This window comes from Meriones unguiculatus, chromosome 17 (assembly GCF_030254825.1).
Source record: "Meriones unguiculatus strain TT.TT164.6M chromosome 17, Bangor_MerUng_6.1, whole genome shotgun sequence".
Classification (NCBI taxonomy): domain Eukaryota; kingdom Metazoa; phylum Chordata; class Mammalia; order Rodentia; family Muridae; genus Meriones; species Meriones unguiculatus.
In genome coordinates this window covers 18,256,747-18,278,748 of record NC_083364.1, presented here as the reverse complement: position 1 = coordinate 18,278,748, position 22,002 = coordinate 18,256,747, and the positions used below count along the sequence as shown (strand labels likewise).

The following is a 22,002-nucleotide window of genomic DNA, read 5'->3' as shown; positions in this document are numbered from 1 at the left end:
AACGTATGTCACATTATGGAAATTCTCTAAAATGATCCGAACTCATCTCTACCCAACTAAATCTGTCATTGTCTTCAGTCACATCAAAGAAAAGTGTTGACAGTAAGGAGCAATGTGCAGAGTCCACTCACTGCAGGATAAAAAGCCACTCAACTATGCAATGAGCATGCAGCAGGGGCTTTCATCACGTGCACGTGCTGGAAGGCAGAATGAGGAAAGGCACCTCTTTATTTCCTCATTACAATGACACCTTTGGGAGCTGGAAGGTAGACTCAGTAGTAGAGCTGCGGTGAGGAACCCAAGTTTGGTTCCCAGCACCCACATCAGATGGCTCAGAACTATAACTCTAGGTTCATAGGGATGATGCAATTTTCTGGCTTCCTTGGGTACCAGGTATAAAGACATATATACCTTTTATATATTATTTATGCCTAAATCAAATTATTTTGATTTTATAAAGAAAAACATATACATTTTGCAGTATGACAGTGTGTGTGTTAGTCCATATTGTAAAAAGGGCTTTCTTCACATATATTTTAAAGTTAAAGTTAATATATTCAGGTGCAGTGTCAGAACACAGTCCAGGAATGGAATTGTGTGAGAATTTTAAGTGCTTGTGAAGAACACTCAAAGAAAAAAGGCCAGAGTCTTGTCATGTTAGTTTCTCCAAGACACAAATTGTTCTTGGAATGTGTTTTTGTGCTTCTCTCAGGTGTCGCAAATAAAAATGAATTTATTTCAGATTGCTAATTATTGCTTGCTATTTATTAAGTTTAAACTACCCTTTCGATGGCTCTATAAGAAACATGCTTTTACCACCTTTGGCTTGTTCTTGTCATTGTTTGCAACTTGAACTCACGAGAACTTTACACATATGGCCATTTTTTTTTCTCCAGGTATGGTCTTTTCTGTAGCGATGGATGTACTGGAACTTGTTCTGTAGACCAGGCTAGACTCACACTCAAGAGAACAACCTGCCTCTGCCTCCCGAGCGCTGGGGTTAAAAATATGGGCTACCACCACCTGCCTTTATATGGCTTTTCTTAACCCTCAAGAATATAAGTTGTCTTGAACTCTGAATAAAGTTGGCTATTGCATGAGGCTTTAGTCCCCTCATTTATCGATTCCATTCACCCAGGTCCTACCAAATGTAGAGTGGCACCAAATGGCACGTGGAACAAGAACCTGAAGTTGGCAATGATAGAAGAGAGTGAGACTCCTCAGAGAAGGAGATGAATGAGAATCCAAGGAAGGCTTCTCCATCATGTTTTAAAGAAACGGGGAGCACAAGTATTAAAATCACAGCTGTTGGAACAACCGTCCTGTTCGAGGTTGGCAGTCCTCCTAGTCTACATAGCCATTCTGAGCTCAGCATTAAGGTGCAGGACTCCCTGTCTCCAACAGGGCCTCCTGCTATCTGCCTGACTTCACTTGGACAGTGTCTTTAGACATAGATGCCCCTAACCATACTTGATATATGGCCTTTGACACAGCTCCCTGATTGTCATCACCTCCCTGAGCCTACAGGATAATTACTCTGCTCCCACTCATGATAGGAATGTTCTGTTTAATGCAAACCAAGCATCCTTGAAGTGCCTAGTTCCATGCAATTATGTACATCCATCCTAGGGGCCTCCCAACTACAACCCAAGGGGTATATAGACTTCGTTCTCTGGAATTAAACTTGATCTAGCTCCCTGAAATGGTTCCTGGAGTGTTTGACCTCTGTTGTGCTTAGGGCTTTCCAAGCTCAATGCCTCACCTGCTCCTCCTCCTGCCTTCATGGGCTGGTGGCCAACAACACCCCCCCAGCAAGGAGGAAAACCACACAAAGCCATTAGATTGCTTGCAAGTTGTTTATGATTATAACTCCTGGTTTCCAGAAAAAGGAACTTTAGGAAAAGAAGTATGGAAGAGGGTCTGATAGAACACTGAAAAGGCACATAAACCAGAAAATGTCCCTGTTCAATTTGGGTCACCTGGACATTAATTCAGATTGCTATCAAAATACTTTAGGAAGAGAAGAATATCAATCCTGAGGAAGAAATGAGTTATACTAACTTGAGTTAACATAAAATGCTCACATTTTGAAATTGGTTTAAGAAAAAAAAAGATTTCTCCAACTTAGGCAAAATTAAAGGTAAAAATGGTGCCTCTGAGAGCTCTGCCAGCTGATGGTTCCCTCATTGTCCCTGCTGAAGCCTCCTTCAAATATCTGTATCCTCTATTGCCTGAAAAGGACCCAGAAGCATAAGATGAGGAATTGGATATCACTATAATCTTGAATCTTCTCCACTCTTTGATGAGAAAGCTGACCTTACAATCTCTGCAAACTCTGTCATGGCGGGGAAGAGGAACTGTTTACCAACCATTCTCCAGCCTTGTGAGGTGTGGTTGGTATTTCCTGTACAATTTGAGCAAAATCCAAACATGAATCAGGGATTAGACATAGACAAAATGAAAGATTTGAAAAGGGCTTATTCTTCCTTTGCACCTACAGGTCCACAGTGTTATGAATGTGTTTTTTGTTGGAGCAATGATGCACAATGGCTGCCATATAACTGTCACACAATTTCTAAAATTGTTCTTAACCCTTCCTAATTATTTCAGTGCTTGATGCGGTGTGTAATGAAATGAATGCAGAAGGTTGACAACTAGGACCAAGGCATAATCCTGGGAATGCTGCAATGCTGACAGGGTGGAGATGGGTACCAATAAGTCATCAGTTGCATAGTAGAGCTGCTGCGGCCCTCCTGCATGTGAGGGACATAGCCAAGGCTGCCTGGAGGAAAGCTGATACAGGATCTGATGCCAGAGTCCAGCTCCAGCAGGATTCAGTTTCTGAGGAAGTGCGGGGTCTCCAAGGGAGAAATGGAGACACACAGGGACATGCTGATCACACACTCTCTGCCTTCTCACACAAAGAACATCTTTCATTTTCTTTTCACTAATAAAACCATTTTGTGCAGCAAAGTCTGTGCAGCTTGGCTTTACATAACCAATTTCCAAGAACTTTCAAGACTGCCTCACAATGATTCCCACTTCTTCCTTCCATGTCCAGGGAACAAAAGTTACTCACAGGCCATCAACCCTACATTTAAAGAGCTCCACCCCTCTCAGCAGGTCTGGCAGGAAACAGCTGGCCCCTGAGGTTAGCAAATGACTAAGTCTTTCTGTACTAGTTAAGATATTTTGTCAGACTGCCCTTTCGGGGCATAACCTGCCAGACTCCGAGTCTTGAGAAACAAATCTCAGAGTTATTCTATTCTTTAAGAGGCCTAATGCACAAGCTGCTCCCTATTCTAGCACACTAAGCATTCATTCTGAAGCACATTCCTCTGTACCTTAGGTCTACAAGCCAGCCCTGCTCTGCTCGTACATTCCCAAAGGAAGATGGTTATATTCTACTCCTTTTCCATGATGCTGTACTATCCTAACTCCTTCTGTGCGTTCCCCTGTATATGGCAGAGAGGGAGTCAAGACAATTCCACTTTTAACAGAATTCTTTCCTCTGGGTGCATACCAAGTTCTTCCTGCCAATCAGTAGTCTGCATAGTCTGGAAACTAAGACCTAACTGCAAGCAATTTTATAATTAATTGTAAGCATACCTTCCCCCTGCCCCTTTGATCTTGCACCAGCTATTCTAGGCACAAGTGTAGACTTTAAGCCTTGCTCCAGGTAATCAGAGATCTTCCAGCTTCCTGTGTCTAGTGTACCACTAAGTCCCTCATACCATTTATCCAAAAAATGTTTCCTGGGATCAGTGCCTCTCAGAATACAATCACCAGGACACATTAAAGAACCTTTAGTGGGTTCAGATAAAGTAACATTTCTTAAAGCATTTGGGGTAGTCAGAGACTCAGGCTGAGTAGGAGTGAAAGAGGTGTTGAACTTTCATCTAGTCACATAGTTTTCCTCCCTGAGGGAATCATTCTCCATTCCCCCATAACCTGCCCTCATTATTTTCCTGATCACCATGAAAACCCCAGGAGCAACAACAAGAAGACCAAGAGAGACCAAGGGCCAGACATGGCTCTAAGCAATCACAGGGATCTCTGCCATACAGCTAAAAGCTTAAAGGGACTCTGCCATGCAGTGAGCCATCCCCTCAACACACCCATGGTGATCTCAGCTACACATGGCACCCTCAAACCTGACTACAGTTCTACTCATGTAAAAATCATACAAGGTCCTTCTGAGCCTTAGGCTGATTTCATAGGAAGACTCAAAGGTGCTATTAACAGGTAAAAGGACAACAAATTCAAGGGGTAACATTAAAACACCTGGGTTTTGATAACACCAATGAAGATTGCCAAGGATTAATGCTATGAACATTCTAAGTCCCCACAGGGGACCTACAGACATTGAACAAAATTATCTGCTTTAGAACCCTATGCTGTTCTGTTGGGCCTGATAAGGCCTGCTGCATCTACCTGAGCCTGGCTCAAGTTTGGAGACCTGTCTTTAGCTTCTGATTTAAGAGGCGCCACTTCCAGGCAAAAGTGATTCAGCATATCCGCCTTAAAATTAACCCTGCTTGGTAACTGTTACATGGAGTTTTGTCACTGGCCCACCTCACCTTACACCACTTAACCTCACCCTCTACGTTATCTTACCTCACTTCCTTAATCCTGTCCCTTGATCAAACCTATAAAAGGGGCTTCTTAATTTAATAAATGGAGTTCCTACTTCAACAGATCTCCTGGCTCTGTGTCTGTCAGGAGCCCAGACTCATTGGCCTGCTTTGATATTTAAATCTCAGCAGAGAGATGGCTTTTAGGAGGCCTTTTACTAATGGCAGAGGAGAACTTGCAAGTCCATCTCCTTTTGTTTGTGACAACAGGTGGGATAGCTGGTGAGGGTTACACCTCTTCCTCAGGCTCCTTGTGCAAATTAACCGATTGTTCTGAGATGTTTTACTGGCTAAAGGAACTCCTCAAATAATAAAGTGGTGAGAAGGCTAGAGGCAGAGGAGGAGGCAGACTTGAGACTTGCTACAGCAGTCTGCCTTTTGTCGAGTCTGGACCTCTAAAAAGTTTCCTGTGTGCTGTGTGTTTATTAATTTTAATCCTCACACCCAACTCAAGAACCGTTCGACACTCACCATCCAGCTCAGCCACAGAGGACATCCAGCTGGACTGGCCAACCTACCCTCAGCTCGACTGAGCCAGCACTGTTCAAAGACATATATCAGCAGATTTCAATGCCACTTAGAAAAATGTGTGGGGCCATAAACTGGCTGTTTGACTCTTGCCTGCTTGAAATCCAGGAGGCACATTGTGGCTAGCATGGCATGGTGATTTTACACCCCTGGACTGTAGGTATTCTTTGTTTCCTAAATGGTTTGCTCAACCATTTAGATTTGGAAGGTATAATATGAGGACTTTCCTCCTGCTTTGAGAACTTCCTTTAGAATGACCTCTCTGTGATTTTCACTGAAACCTGTTCCTCCCCCACAAATTGCCCATTCTTACTCCTTATAAGCTGTAACCTAAAGAACAATAAATGGAGACTTGATCAGAATTGTCTTGTCTCCATTCTTCACGTCTCTTGTCCCACCCCATTCTCACCCCCTCTCTTAGGGTCTCATTCGACTGACCTGCAGGACAGGTCAGAAAAACAATGTGAATTGCTTTTAAAACAAACAAATACTCAGAATCAAAGAGACCACAGCTTAGGCACTAAGTGAAAAAGAAGAAAACACTGGGTAAGGAATGCTGATCTACAGATGATAAGGATGGCTATGCATGGCCTAGCAACTTTAAATAGACCAACCAAGAGGGTTCTAATGGTCTCACATGAGCAACAGCAATATGCATTAGTGGGGAAAATGTGCTTGGAGTGCAAAGGTTGACTGCATTTATTAGAATCACAGTATTTCTCTCCAGTATGAACTCTTTCATGCCTCTGAAGAAGACTGTAACATGCAGAGGCATTATCACATAGATTACATTTGTAGGGTTTCTCACTGGTATGGGTTTTTCTGAAGTGCTTGAATATTATAGTAACATAACAAAGCTTTACTGCCTCAATTACATCCATAGAGTTTCTCTCCAACATGACATTTTTTGTGATTATGAAGACTAATGGGATATGCAAAGGCTTTACCACATTCAGTACAGTCAAATGATTTCTCTCCAGTATGCCTTCTTTTGTGTGTATAAAGATTACTGAGACATGAAAAGGCTTTACCACATTGAGTACATTCATACGGTTTCTCTCCAGTGTGACTTCTTTCGTGTATATGAAGATAACTGCGACATGCAAAGGCTTTACCACATTGAGTACATTCATATGGTTTTTCTCCAGTGTGACTTCTTTCATGTATATAAAGATTACTGCGACATGAAAAGGCTTTCCCACACTGAGAACACTCATACGGTTTCTCTCCAGTGTGACTTCTTTTATGTTTTTGGAGATATCTGCGACTTGCAAAGGCTTTCCCACATTGACTACATCCATAGGGTTTCTCTCCACTATGACTTCTTTCATGTATTTGAAGATCACACTTTAAGGCAAAGGCTTTATCACACTGATTGCATCCATACGGCTTCTCTCCAGTATGATGCTTTTCATGATTTTGAAGACTAGCATGACTTGCAAAGGTTTTGCCACACTGATTACATTCATAGGGTTTCTCTCCTGTGTGATGTTTTTCATGAGTTTGAAGACTAGCACGACTTGCAAAGGCTTTACCACACTGATTACACTCATAGGGTTTCTCTCCAGTGTGAGTTCTTTCATGTACTTGAAGACTACTGCGACATGCAAAGGCTTTACCACATTGATTACATGCATGGGGTTTCTCTCCAGTGTGAATTATTTCATGCCTGCGCAGAATACTCTGACTTGTAAAGGCTTTACCACATTGATTACATACATATGGTTTCTCTCCAGTGTGATGTTTTTCATGATTTCGAAGACTACTACGACTTCCATAGGTGTTACCACATTGAGTACACTCATAGGGCTTCTTTCCAGTATGCGTTTTTTCGTGTGCTTCAAGACCACTCTGAAATGCAAAGGCTTTACCACATTGATTACATACATAGGGTTTCTCTCCTGTATGAATTATTTTATGCACCTGAAGATGATGGCGAGTTGAAAATGCTTTACCACATTCCTTGCAATCATAGGGCTTCTCTCCTGTATGAATTCTTTTGTGTATTTGAAGGTGACTGCGACGTGCAAATGCTTTCCCACAGTCATGGCAATCATAGGGTTTCTCTCCCGTATGAGTTTTTCTGTGTTTTTGAAGTGAATTGCGACATGCAAAGACTTTACCACATTCATTGCAAACATAGGGTTTCTCTCCCGTATGAGTTCTTTCATGTATTGGAAGATATCTGCGACTTGCAAAGGCTTTACCACATTGATTACATTCATAGGGTTTTTCACTAGTATGATTTTTTTCATGTTTTTGAAGAGTACAAAAATTTACCGAGGCTTTTCTGGGTTGATTACATTCAGAAGGTTTCTCTTCGGTACAGATTCCTTCACATATTTGAAGAAAACTATTATGTGTAAAGATACATTGCTTCTTTCCACATCCCTTATGCTCACAAGGCTTGTATCCAGAATGACTGATACTATACCTGTTAAAAGAGAAATTACAAGAAGTTTTCACACAACATTTACACAAATTTACATTTAGTTTCCCATAGGCAGGTGCTAAAGGAATTAATGTTTCTCCATGACTACAATCTTCTTGCCTCCATGAACTGTTCCTCTCACTAAACTTTGAAAAGTCCCTAGGAGTATATGTAACGCTAGCTTTAATATGGACTATTTGCTCACAAAAGGTCTTGAACAAACACTGATCCCCTAACCAATGTATATGCCATTTATAAAACTTAAATGGCTGGAAACTAAATGGAGTGACAAGTGGGGTTTTTGTTTATTTGTTTGTTTATTTGTTTGTTTTGCTACTTTTAAGAAAGGGTTTCTCTGTATAGTCCTGGCTGTCTTATCTATAGCCAGACTGGCCTCAACCTCAGAGATGTGACTGCCTTTGACTCCCAAGTGCTGGCATTAAAGATGTGCACCACCACCACCCAGCTAGATTGACAATTCTACAAAAGGGCTTTCTCCTGGCTATGACTAAAATAGTGTCATGTGTTAAGATATTGTTATTTGTCTTCTTTATTAGAAGAATGCCTTGTGAACACGGCTCAGCTACCTGACATTGAAATACAGGTTCTTGAGAGAATTTAACAATCATCAATGCACATAAAGATGCCCTGCGCTTGTTTACACTGCTGCTTTTCTTTAAAACTTCAGGGCCCATTAAAATTTCTTCAGTGACACATTTGTATCAGCATGCACATGAAATTTACCTTCCATGTCTTCTAGAACTTTGACCGTGTTCTTCAGTATTGTGGACTTCCAATTTGTAGCCTAAAATATAGTACCAGGAATTTTATGATATATTATTGTTGAAGATTATACAAATTTAACATAGTATCTTTGGTGAACCTGAGAACCATATCTGATTATTCACCACATTCTTCATCTTTAACAAGTAAAATCAGAGAAGTGCACCAATAACTAAGAAAAGCCTGTTCCACTGTGTAGAGAGTGAAGGACAACGAACAATCTTACCTATAGCAGTCAGGTTCCAGTAGGTTTCCAGCATCACATCTTTGTAGAGATTCTTCTGGGAAAGATCCAGCAAAGCCCACTCTTCATGAGTGAAGTTCACATGCACATCCTCATAGGTCACTGCATCCTAAAATGTTCCATACATGTACATAATAGAAATGGTGAGACTTACTGCATTATAAATGTTCATTTCATTGACAATATATTTACATACTTCTGGGTGCTCCACACATTTATTCCATATCCAGAATTTCAAATGTGATCACCACATCTTTTACAAGAAACAGAAAAGAAGGATCACCTCTCATTTCTGGGTCCATTGAATTCCATACGGCATTGCAAGAAACATGACAACTAACAGATAATACAGAGAGAGACTCAAACACATAAACACTATTGAGTATACACTATCAAAATTGTATCCCTAACTTCAAAATAGAATGGGCAAGATGGATGTGGTAATGCAAACCTTTAATCCCATACCTCAGGATGCAAAGACAGGTGAATCTATGAGAATTCTAGGCTAGCCTACTGATTTCCATGACAGCCTGAGTAACATAGTGAGACCCTGTCTTTAAAAAATAAAAATAGGAAGCAAATAGGAAGCACTTGGAAGTTCACTCAAAATTCATCCAAAGAGTTAAACATTCACTCCAGTTCAATACTAGTCTATCAGAAAACTGGAGTACCCAGTTTAAGCCATAAGGGGAATACAATATTCCTATTTACAAAAATAAAAAATAAAAAAAACATAAAAAAAACATTTTTAAGTTACTGACTGACACATCAAAGGGTTCTTAAAAATATTAGCAAATAAATGTTGATCCAATATCAAATCCAAAAAGATATATGAGAAAAATGGGTCAATAGTTAAGGTGATTTTGTAGAGAACCCGGATCAATCCTCAACACTCACTTGGGGGCTCACAACTATTCATTAACTCCAGGTCAAGGAAATCCCAGGCTCTTCTGACTTCAGTGACCACTAAGCACACAGTGATGCACACTGTACATAGTACATATGTACATATGTGTGTTTTGAATGTATGTACATATATGCAAAGACTCATGCATTTATTAAAAATTGAAAACATACACCAAAGAAGGGAGAATGTCCAACATAGGACAGGGTGACAACACATTAATGAGTCTGAAAAAAAGTGTTTTTTTTAAAAAAAAAAAAGGGATTTGTCAAAAAAAAATCAAATACTATTAATCTTGATTTGGGAACAACAAATTCACATTGTTTTCATCTCCCCACCCAGTAAAATTTCTGATTACTCAAAGATCCCATTCTCTACAGAATGTAGAGATGTAGAGATGTAATGACCTAACGAAAGGATTCTTCTCCTTTAGAGCAGTGCCTCTCTTCCCTATAAAAGGAACTTTTATTCGCCTACTGTAATTGTTGTCTTGGAGGCTTATTGCCTACATCTACTAACCTAGGTCTAGTCCTGGAAGATTCTAGCCTCCCTACAATCTAACCTAGGAATAGAATGTTTTCAGCCTCTGAGACTCGCTTCTTATTAAGCTTCCTCTTTCTTGTTCTTAGTGGTCTCTGGCTGGCTAGTTCAATTCAGCTGTTCTGGCTCAAACTCCTCTCCAAGCTCACTGATCCGGTCTGGCTTCAAGCCTCAAACTAACTCAAGCAATCTGCTCTAATCTTCTGGTCCTTCTCCTTCTATGGCTCATTCTGTCTTAACCTGTGTCTAGCTTGCTCTCTCTTTCAACCTCTCTCTGTAAAACTGCCTCTTTCTGCATTGCCCATGAAATAGCTTCCCTTTCCTCTGTATGATCTGTCCCGTGTAAATTGTTTGCTGCTGAGTGCTGTATGCTGACACATAAGCCACAGCCAATGGCCCTCTGTCTCCATTCTCCCCCAGACTAAAGTGAGCCAGGCAGGGGTGCACATAACCATCATAACCATATAAGACTTGCCCAGCTTGAAATTTCATTAGCCCAAGGTAACATCCCCTGATTGTACACCCACCAACTTGGTTTGCCTTCGTTCATAATATATGAATGAATGCCCACTGGGAAAGTACACAGACTCACTCACCTGCCACATCAGAAGATATATAATGGAGTCCCCTGCAGCTCACTGACTTAAACAGCCTGTTCCCCCTACAGTGTTCACAGTAAACTATTCCTTCTATTCTGCTTTCAAGAAAGAAGCCATGCTCCACACACAAATCCTTTTCCCATTACTGATATGGACAGTGCACTCCGTGACTCAAATGGCTATTCTTAAAACTGTGTGGTGCTACAAATCTTTAATCCAAGAACTGAGGAGGTTGACGAAGAATGGCAGCAAAGCCTGTGTGGCTACACAGTGGGATGAAGGCAACCTGAGTCAACATAAGAGACCTTTTCGTATTAAAAAAAAAAAAAAAAGTTTTCTGAAAGCCTTGGAGGAAAGCTGGTCTGGAATGTGAAATAACACCACACTTAGAGATTAGTAAATTAAAAGCTCTTTATAATAACAAGCTCTGGCTAGCAGATTTTGCTAACTTAATGTAATTATACACTGGAGATTTAGGCATTCCACATGCTGTCGACCTGGGAAATGCTGCTGACTGCCTGTGCTCCTCTGAATTAAAATGGTGCCCACACACTAAAATGGTTTTTGTTGGTTTGGTTTCCTTTTGGTTTTTTGAGACAGGGTTTCTCTGTGGAGCCTGGCTGTCCTGGACTCGTAGACCAAGCTGTACTCGACTCACAGAGATCCACCTGCCTCTGCCTCCCAGAATGCCAGGATTACAGATGTGCTCCACCTTGGCCCACTACACTCAAAGATTTGAATGCTTGGTTACTAGGGAGTGGTGCTACTTGAGAGGGACTAGGACCGTTAGCCTTTTTGGAGGATGTGTGTCACTGGGGGTGGGATTTGGAGTTTCAATGCTTAATTCAGGTCTGCCGATCTAGATTTAAAACTCTCAGCTTCCTCTCCAGCACTGTGCAGACTGAACCTCTGAAACTGTAAGCCAGCTCTAACCAAATGATTTCCTTTGGAAGAGCTGCCATGGTCATGGTGTCTCTTACAGCAACAGAATTTTGACTAACACACCGCCCTAATCTCCTGGCTTCCTAGAATTACTTTCTTATTCAACTCAAGACCACCTGTCCAGGGTGGCACCAAGCACACTGGGATGAGCACTATTACATCACTCATTAACCAAGAAAATACCCTATACATTTGCCCACAAACCAGTCTGACTCTAGCTTGTGTTAAGCTGACCAGATCTAACCAGCATTCCTTCTAAGTCATCTTACTGGGCATGCAATACAGTCTTTGTCTTCTCTGGGCACCAAACACCAAAGTGATGAAAACATATCCATGGAAGCAAAACACTCATGTACCTAGGAAATTAACAATACACATCCCCACACCTCATATATGCCAGCATGGATAAAATGGTCAGGAAGTAGAAATGTGACAAAGTTCTGTACTCAAAATTGTAACTTTATGTTTAAAACAATCAAGGAACTCAATCACAAAAAAAAAAAAAAAAAAAAAAAAGCCATGAAGGTGGACAGGAAGTTTCAATATTATATCAGTACAGAATTGGAACTATAAAACCCAATATAAAGTCTAACATTATGCTATGAACAACAGAGAGTCATCATGAATGAAAAAAATGAGCAACACAAAACTGAATAAACACCACATACCATGACACCATCTGACTTCACAACCTTACATACACCTGCAATAAAAACTGTGCTGTTTGGGAAAGAATAAAGAGATCAACAAAATATGAGAGAACACTTAGAAAAACTCTAAGGTCAGTTTTGATACCTGAGACCACAAAACCCAGGAAGTCTGGCCTTACTAACACGCGGGACCGGACCACCGTGGCATCTACATGCAAATGTGTTAACAACACAGACTTTCCACCTGCACAGAATTAACTGCGGATGGATCCGACACCTGCATGTCGAGTGCCAAGAGCAGAACTTCCGGAAGAACCTGACTTCACTGACAATGACAGCCGCGCGCGCACTGCGGGACACTTGGAAAAGCTCAGCGCCCGCTTCCCGGGCTGTGCGCAGGCGCAGCTAGCTGAATTAAGTCCTCAGAGGGCCCTTTCGCCTGGGAAGTGCAGCGACCTCAGGGACAAACGGAGTCACACCCGTCCCCGCCCCCGGGGCGAACCCACTCGGGCTCCCGCGGCTCCTCCCCGCGTGGGGACGGCGGCCCCGCTCACCATGGCGCGGACTCCGAGCTCGCCCCGCTCTCCTCGGCTCCCGGCAGCGGCTCACGGAACCACAGGAGACGTCCTCAGTACCGTAGCGGAGCGCGCGGTAGGGCGGACCGGAAGCGCCCCGCTTTTCTGACAGGCACTCCACCCCAAGGCGCTGATTAGCTAGTGAGGCCTGAGTGACAGCCAGAGCAGCTTTTTTAGACAGACTACAGTGAAGTGTCTCAGCACAGAGGCTCCCAGCCCTGCTTCCCCCTCACGCACGGATCTGTGGGGACTGCGGGGTCCGGCATTGCGGTGGAACTTGCGCCTGGACTGCAGCGTCGTCCCTGCGCTTTTCCTGCCCTCAGCAGGCACTGCCCCTTCGTTCTGGGCACAGGGCCTCTGGCACACACAGACCGATGCTCAGTGTGCGCTGTGTGGTCCTCCCGCCTCACAGCTGTGAGGACAGCCAGCCCAGTCACGGCAAGTTTAAACCACCTGAGTGATAGTCACCCGGCATCAGCAGCTTCAATAAGACAGGACTACGGCTGCTCACTCCTCTCTCAGCTGCACGTCATCAGCGAAACGTCAACACTTCCCCAGCTTTTGAGGCGGCGCTGGCCTGTCATTTGGGAGAAGGCAAAACATCAAAGCTTAAACCAGCTTGTTCTGAGACCAGAAACATCAGCAATTGGAGTCCCCTTTGGGGTTCCAAGGTGAGGACCTGGATGAGATGATAAAGATAAAAGGTTGACCTCTCTGGTATTTGTGGCACACATCCTTAATCCTGGTACACGGGAGGCAGAGGTAGGCAGGTTTCTGAGTTCTAGGGCAGCCTGGTCTACAGAGCGAGTTCCAGAACAGGCAAGGCTACACAGAGAAACCCTGTCACAGAAAACCAAAAAAAAGAGAAAAGAAAAAGTTTGACTCTTGCATACGCTAATTGTACTCCTGCTTGTTAGAACACAGACCAGTAACTGAGTGATTTAGAAAAATTCTCACTGCCTGTGAAAACACTCCAAGATAACAAGACCAGAATCTTGTTTTCATGCTTTTACCAGCTTTATTAGATGGAGTAAATTTACTTTAGACTACTCACTATTACTTGGTGCTCTTATTCAAACGAATGTTTATGCTCTTGGGAATAACATGCTTTTATTTTTCTTGTTTTTTGTTAATTAATTAATTTATTTATTATTTTTTATTTCTGGAGATGGGGTTCCTTTTTGTAGCCCTGGCTGTCCTTGTGCAACCTTCCTTAAACCTCAGAGCATCTACAGTCTGGACTCTGAATAAAGCTGGCTATTGCATGAGACTGCAGCCTGCCTCAATTATCAACTCCATTGTCCCAGATCCCACCACATCTAGAGTGGTCATAGGGCTCCACCCCAGACCACACCCTCCTTCCTCCCCGGGGTTCTAGGTGGGGTCTCCACCCCTGAGGCACAACTTTAAACACTGCACAGCACTCATTTTTTGATGTAATTGTGTTATGGATCCAGAAGACCAAATTGTGTTCTGAGTCTCCCTGCCCCAAGCATGCCCTCACCCAGCGTCCCACACTGCTTTGCTCTCTCAGTGAGCTTGTACACCTGGGTAGTCAGTTGTAATGTAGTGGTATATCAGGAGTCGGAATATATCAGATGAGGAGTGATGGGAATCGGAGGGGCCTGAGTGCAGGGCACTGTGGGTTGATGGGTGAGCTGGGCTCCATTGCTGAGGCCCAGGATGGTCTCCCACTGCATGGTGAGTCCTGTTCAACCCCCCTGAGGACTTGGGGCGTTGGTGCCTGTGGTTTCAGCCTGCAGAGGTGAAGGATGGAAACTGAACATCTGAGCTGTGTCCTCAGTGGCCCTGAGCCTGCAGCCACTGCATCTGCAGGATCTGGCTGAGAATGCACTATACATCCTCATCCATGTTGTTTAAATGAAGGAAAATCCCAGTTGTTCTAATTTACCAATAAAGACTCAAGAGCCAGATGCTGGGGTGGAAATCTGCTAGCTCAGAGAGGCAGAGAAAGCACCCAGCTGACCTTCTTTCTCAGCTCAGATCTGGATGGAAAAAAACAAAGTCTTACTAGCTCAGCTAAAAGTCCAGGAAAACAAACCTTAAGCCAAAGGCTTGCTGCTCAAAGCCCAGAAAGCCAGGGAGCTAAGTAGCTGAAGCCTAAGCTAAAGCCAGAGCTTGAGCTAAAAGCCCTTTCTTCTTCTTCATGCTTTTTAAAAAAACTCCTAAACTCAAAGTACCTCCTACTCAGATGGTTTCTTGCTCTGCCCCCTGACCCAGGGTAACTTTATTAAATCCTGTGTACAGAAAGCTCTTGGATTAAAGCTGTGTGCTAGGGCTGGGTGAACCACACCATAATCACCAGTTTACAATAAACAGAAAGTTCTTGGATTAAAGTGTGTGACAGGATTCAACCATACCAAAGAAACATGGTTTCACAGTTCACTATCTGGGGGATCACAATGGGATAAAATATTCTGCAACATTTCCCCCCTTTTTTCTAAATAAAAAACTTTTTCACTGACATCAATAAACTATATACTATCAGGTAAAAATTACATTCACAATATCTAGTCCATGTGTAATTAGCAACCTTGGAGAAAGTATTCTACTGTCTATCCTATCTTGGTGAGTCCTAAGTTCTGTACCTAAATCACTTTGTATCAAAACTTGCAATACCAATCAAAAAACATCTTTTTAGACCTAAGACATCTTCTTAAATCCTAAAGAACTTTATCATAATTATAAGATTATAACTATTTAGTCTTCAGCAACATCAGAGACCTGAGAATGATTAATATTATCTGAATAAACAGAAAGTTCAGAGCAAGTAGCTTCCAAAACTAGAGAAATGACAGAGACTGCTGGCTGCCTGGACAGTCCCCCAAGATATCTCCATAATGTTGGAGCATCATCCTCAGCCTTCCAGCTCCTAATATCTGACAGACTTTTGTGAAGCAGGAAATTTTGAAGGACTTGCCTACCCTGTCCTGGAAAAGCCCAACAGTCAACTTTCCTGCAACCAGTTTGCCCAGCATTCTGTCTGCAATAGAAGCAAGGGCATTCCTTGCCCAGTGGCTACCTTGCCACCTATGAAGCCATCTCCTAAAGGAGAATTTTTTGATGCTCATCATTTTTTTTAAGTTGAAATGGGGTGCTTCCAGGGGCTGACATGTCTCATTGTCAAAAAGTTCTCAAATTAATAAAACATCTTTAAATGCCACATTCTATAGATCTCTGAGGTTTTTGAAGACCATCTATCTCTAGTATATTTTAATTATTTGTTTCTAGCTATATACCAACTGATTAACTTAGAAAACATCATCTGTGCTTAACTACTGAAGAGTTTAAGTTAGCCTGAGTATAACCCCATTTTGAAACAAAGGTTTTTGACTGGGAACTGAATTCAGGCACCAGGAAATATCACAGAATGTACACCTGGCAGAGAACAAAGTTAACTCTCCTAGAAACAGCCTCCAGGAAATATAACAGAATAAATGCTTCATAGAAAATAGAGACAAACTCCCTGGCAATAATCAATGAGAATCAGTTGAGAATCAAATGGGAAAATTCTCCCCAATGTTTCAGGTATGGTTTAGAAAAATAGCCATTGTGATTATATGCTTTACCCACTGTGATTATATGCCTTGGTCATTGTGATTATGTGCCTCAGAGAAGGTCAATCTGCCCTGCTAAACTTCACCCAATTCTGTAGCACCAAGGCTTGAGCCCCCCTGCTTCCTGCCAAGGAAACCCCCTGCTCACCCAGGGCTCAGGGTCCCACTTCTCTACTGCTGCGTCAGTAGATTTTGATTGCTCTTGTAATAAAGCTCTCTTGCTATTGCATTGAGTCGTCTCCTGGTGGTCTCTGAGGGTCCCGTGAACCTAGCATTACACTATTATCTAACAAAACCGCAATTTTGATTCACTATTAGTTTGCATTTCTTAATTATCCTAAGCAATTTATGACAGTAGCTTTCAAAATGACTAGAACTTCACATTGCATTATTAAGAATTACATAAGTACAATACCTTAAAAAGAGTAGAATTGATACTATGCTGTAACCAAAATATAACTTTAATTTTGTATCAATATACAAATTATTTATACAAAAGTAATCAATTATAACCTTAATTTTGTATCAATATACAAAGACCTATAAGAGTAGATTCAGTAGTCTACCGTTTTTTCCTATTGTTCCTGTATTATTTCTATATCCCCCTTTTTGTCTAAATAAAAAGGAATGATACAGTAAAACTATTTACAAAAGTTAAGCAATTTTTGCTGAGCTTTCCACAATGTACAGCTTGGTTGTATTTGGCAGTCTCAGGATTAAGTATTTTTTTAGTTCAAAGTTTTGTAAAATGTTCATGTTAGTCTGATATGAACTCAGCATTCTGAATATCCTAAGCAGTCTGTAATTCAAAGATGATCTTTGGGTGGTAATTGTCAGCTAAGTGGCAACCCTGATTAGCCAGAACATAACAGTCAACTGAAAGGTGTCCATTCTTTGTGCAGAACTAGGCAACAACAGAAGAAACATGGAGCAGTTTTTTCCAGTGGTTGTTGTTACACAATCCAGGTGGTGGATTCGACATTGGGGGCCAAGTCATCTTCTTGGAAACCTAAAATGTTACTTAGGAGTGGTAGAAAACCTAAACATTTTAAATGCCATATTCAGCAGATCTCAGAAAGGTTTGAGGACCATAATCTACTGGGTACATACGAGGTGTACAAACTTTGTTTCTAGTTACTTGCTTCAGAGTCAAACCCGGAGACATGTATAGGAAACTAGATGCAATTTATTTCTAAAAGAAATTAATAAATACTAATATCATGACAAAAAGTTTATATATACATAATAATCATCTAGGTTATGAGATCAGTGGCAACAGAACAATCCCTTATTTTTTGTTTTCCTCTGTCCCATACCAGGTAGCTCTTCTGATATGAGACAGAAATTTTGAATTTTCCTTAAAGAAGCATGCATGGATTTAGATAAGGAGAGAACCATGCTCCAACCCCAAAGCCAGCTTTAATTTTTAATTGAAATAGACCATAAAGACCATTTGTCACTTTCGTTTATAGAGAGCAGAAGGAGCAAGATGGAGGTAGGCAATACTGCTTGGTCAAATTACTCTTTTACTTGTCACATTTTTGCTTGACAATCCATCCTTTTTCTTTAGATGTTTCATTTGTCCAGTGGTTTCTGGATTTTTTAGTTAGATATTTTAAATTCTCCTGGAAAGATAAAAACAAAACCCTGCCCCAACCATAACTCTGGGGGGTGTCTTTTTTGATAGGTTATATCTTTCCTAGCACAAAATGCTTTTTGGGCAATATAGAAAGGATTATTTTTCAATTGAAATTTTAAAAAGGTTCTTTTGAAAATTTAAAATTAAATTTACCTTTAAGCAAATTTATTTTTAGATTATAAAGGGCATTCACTTTAAATTTTAGTCTGCCTTTTATAACTGGCTTTTGAAAATAAATCACTGTAATTCCTTTGTGCCTGCCTCTGTCTCCCAAGAGTTGGGATCAAAGGCATGTGCCTTCCAAATGCTGGGATTAAAGGTGTGAACCACCATCACCCTGTTTATTGTAACCCTAGAATTTAGAAGGCAACTGCCTGTCTCTACTGGAATTAGAAGCATGGGCTACTACTGCCCTACTCAAATTTTTTAGCTTAGCTCCAAATTGTTACTCCAAACATTTTTAAATCTCCTGTGTTTTTTTTAAAATACCAAACAATGAAAATATCATTTTTATAAATAAGAAGAAAACTCAGATCTTCATACATTAGTTTGAACTGAATTACCAAGCTCTCTGATGAACTATTACCTCTCTTTATTCATATCTCTCTTGTTCAAATCTAATCCTTATCACTTTAGATGGTATCCATATCCCTTCTTCTCTTGTGGAAACAAAGGCAAAACCTCTTCCCCGGGGCTGGAGAGATAGCTCAAAGGTTAAGAGGATTGGCTGTTCCATACCAAAGGTCCTGAGTTCAATTCCCAGCAACCACATGGTGGTTCACAACCATCTATGGTGAGATCTGATGCTCTCTTCTGGCATGCAGGTATACGAGTAATAAGCAAAACACTGTATACATAATAAATAAATAAAAATCTCTTTAAAAAAAAAAAAAAACAAAACAAAAACTCTTCCCCGATGTAACACATATCCTGGTTTCCATTCTGAGGTCAACACATCTTTAAAATATACACTCTAAAATATACAGGCTGATTTAATTCAGCAGTTTTTTTCTATTACCCAATCTCTCTCAGCAGCTGTTGTTCTCTTTTCATTAGCATTTAAATATTTTAAAGTTAATAAAGCACTGTATAATCTATCTCCGGGGGTCTTTATTACCCCTTTCTGCTTACTAAGCATATATTTTAAAGTGTGATTAGATCTTTCTATAACTGCTTGTCCTGTAGGTATACCTGTAAAATGCTTTATGCTGTAATATGCAAAAAAGCTGTTTCATTTTACTAGAGACATATGCTGCAGCATGGTCAGCCTTAATTTGAACAGGTGTTCCCCTAATAACCATAACTTCTAATAAATGTGTAATTGCAGAATCAGCCTTTTCAGAACTTAGAGCAGTTGCCCATCGAAATCCTCCATATGTATCTATGGTATGATGCACATACTTTTCTTTTTCAATCTCTGCAAAATGAAACACATCCATTTGCCAAATTTCATTTCTTTGGGTACCTTTAGGGTTACTTCCTGCAAGAAATGGAGTTTGGTTAAAGAAAAAAACAAGTAGGACATTACCCTATAATTTCTTTAGCTTGTTGCCAAGTGATCGAAAAAAATCTTTCTTCAAACCTTTGCTGTTAACACAGTGTTTCTTATGAAATTCTGAGGCTTCTTGCACATTTCCTATTAACAGCTGATCGATTTCATCACTACCTTTTGCTAGAAGGCCTGGTAGACCCATATGAGTTCTGATATGTGTGATATACAGAGGATGATTTCTATTTCTAATTACTTGTAATTGAATACAGAAGTTGATTATGAATCATCAGAGTAAACTCAGCAGTTTCAATATGTAAAACAACTCTTTCTGCATATTGTGAATCGATAACTATATTAAGAGATTCAGGAAAATCACATAATACCATAAGAATGGCAAACAACTCTGATTTTTGAACTGAATCATAAGGGTTCCGAGCCACTTATTTTTCCTGACTTATTACCTGCCTTTCCTGGTTTACTTGTACCAGTATAAAATGTAAGTGCTCCAGAAACTGGTGTCCCTTTTACTATATGAGGGAGAATCCAATTAGTTCTTTTTATAAATTGAAGTCTCTTGCTTTTGGGATATTTGTTGTTAATTTCTCCCAAAAAATTACTGCATGCTCTTTACCAGTGTTCATTTTCTGCCCATAATGAGGCAAATTATGGCATTAGTAAAGGGTGCCACAATTTCTGTTGGGTCTATTCCTGCTAATTGATGAAGTCTTGTGTTTCCTTTCAGAATAAATTCAGAAATCTTTTCTTTATAGATCTTTAATTTTTACTGTTTGTGTGCTAAAAATATCCATTGTAAGATACTATGCATAAGAATTCCTGTGGAAGAATAGTAGAAGGCAAAATAACCAGAATACAAGCTATCTTTGGATCCAAGCAATCCACATGTGCATCTTGTAGTTTCTTTTCTACCAGAGCAAATTCTCTCTCAGCCTCAGCTGTTAATTTTCTTGGACTATTTAAGGTTATTTAAACTTTGTAAGGTTTAAAATAAATTACTCAGCTCTTGAATAATTAATCCAGTTATGGGCCATAGCCAGTTAATATATCCGAGGAATTTTTGAAAATCATTAAGTTTATATTGATCTCTCCTGATTTGTACTTTCCGTGGTTGACTTTTCTGTAAACCTATCTTATATTTTAGGTAATTGATAGAGCCTCCTCCTTGTATTTTTTTTCAGGAGCAATTTGTAATCCCCAGCAAGGCAAAATTTTCTTTACTTCATCAAACATTTTTTCTAAGGTATCTGCATCTGAATCAGCCAGTAAGAAATCATCCACATATTGGTAAATTTTAGATTGAGGAAACTGTTTACAATTTTTTTCTAATGGTTGTTTTACAAAATATTGGCACAAGATAGGACTATTTAACAATCCTTGTGGTGAGACTTTTCAATGATATTTATTTATAGGACCACTATTATTTTAAGTTGGTACTGAGAAAGCAAACCTTTCCCTACCATGTGCATGCAAAGGGATTGTTAAAAACAAAACAAACAAACAAACAAAAAACAATCTTTTAAATCAATTACTATCAAAGGCCCTGACTTAGGTAATAAAGAAAACAATGGGATTCCAGGCTGTAAAGAGCCCATTGACTGACTCATCTTATTTATAGCTTTTAAACCTGTTAACATCTTCCATTTTCCTGATTTCTTTTTTTATAACAAACACAGGGGAATTCCATGGACTGGTAGATTCCTCAATGTGTTGAGCATTTGGTTGCTCTTGTACCAGCTGTTCTAGTACCTGTAATTTTTCTTTCTTCATAGGCCATTGATCCATTCATACAGTCTTGTCAGCCATTTTAAAGGTAGGACATCTGAAGGACTAATACCTGCCATGTCCTGCTTATGAAGAACCTGGACAGTCTGTGACTGTTCTTGATAATACCTTTTGATGTTTTCACATTTTTTAATTTTATAATTTGTTTCTGAGATTGGAGGAATGTTAGTCTGTGTTTTCCATTGCTGTAACAAATCGCATTCCCGTAAATTCATCCCTATATTAGCCACATATGGCTTTAATTATCCTATTTGTCTTTCTGGCCCTATGCACTCGACCCATCTTGCACTTTGTTTTACCTGAGATAAAGTTTCAGTCCCTAAAAGCTGAATATTTACTTCCTAAAGAGGCTAATCTGGATGCCAAATTATTGTTACATAGGTTGTGTGTAGGCTTAAATTTTCACCAAACCTTCTTTATGGTTCTTAAGCACCTTTATCTCCATTCCAACCCCCCCACACACACACATACACAACCTTAAGTAGGAGATTAGTATGGGACAAGGGCTGTAGACTTCTTTTATCTATTTCCTGCTGATTAGGCTCCATGGATCTTTAGGGGATTATCAGACTCAGTCCTCAGACACCAGCAGTCCATTCCAAAGGCCAACAGGAAGTAGCAACACAAAGTCAGCAAGACTTACAAGACTCAGTTGGATTGCCC

At 40.5% G+C, this 22,002-nt stretch overlaps 1 protein-coding gene across 2 annotated transcripts; it reads right to left on the bottom strand.

The window, feature by feature from the left end:
• Positions 1–1,842: 1,842 nt before the first annotated feature.
• Positions 1,843–13,054, bottom strand: LOC110543096 (zinc finger protein 431-like). Of its 2 annotated transcripts, none has more exons than XM_021629533.2 (4): positions 12,810–13,054; positions 8,603–8,729; positions 8,338–8,398; positions 1,843–7,596 (listed from the first exon to the last, which is right to left on the bottom strand). In XM_021629533.2, exons 1-4 carry the CDS (start codon positions 12,810–12,812, stop codon positions 6,030–6,032), a joined length of 1,758 nt encoding a protein of 585 aa, XP_021485208.2. In that variant the 5' UTR covers positions 12,813–13,054; the 3' UTR covers positions 1,843–6,029. The 2 variants fall into 2 exon arrangements, with proteins under 2 accessions (XP_021485208.2, XP_060227202.1); XM_060371219.1 differs by lacking the exon at positions 12,810–13,054 and adding an exon at positions 10,661–12,077.
• Between the last annotated feature and the right edge of the window lie 8,948 nt (positions 13,055–22,002).

Coding starts and splice junctions, on each gene's coding strand:
- LOC110543096 (XM_060371219.1), bottom strand. Junction 8,399..8,602: donor CTGGAACCTGACTGCTATAG/GTAAGATTGTTC, acceptor ACTATATTTTAG/GCTACAAATTGGAAGTCCAC. Junction 7,597..8,337: donor AGTTCTAGAAGACATGGAAG/GTAAATTTCATG, acceptor CTCTTTTAACAG/GTATAGTATCAGTCATTCTG.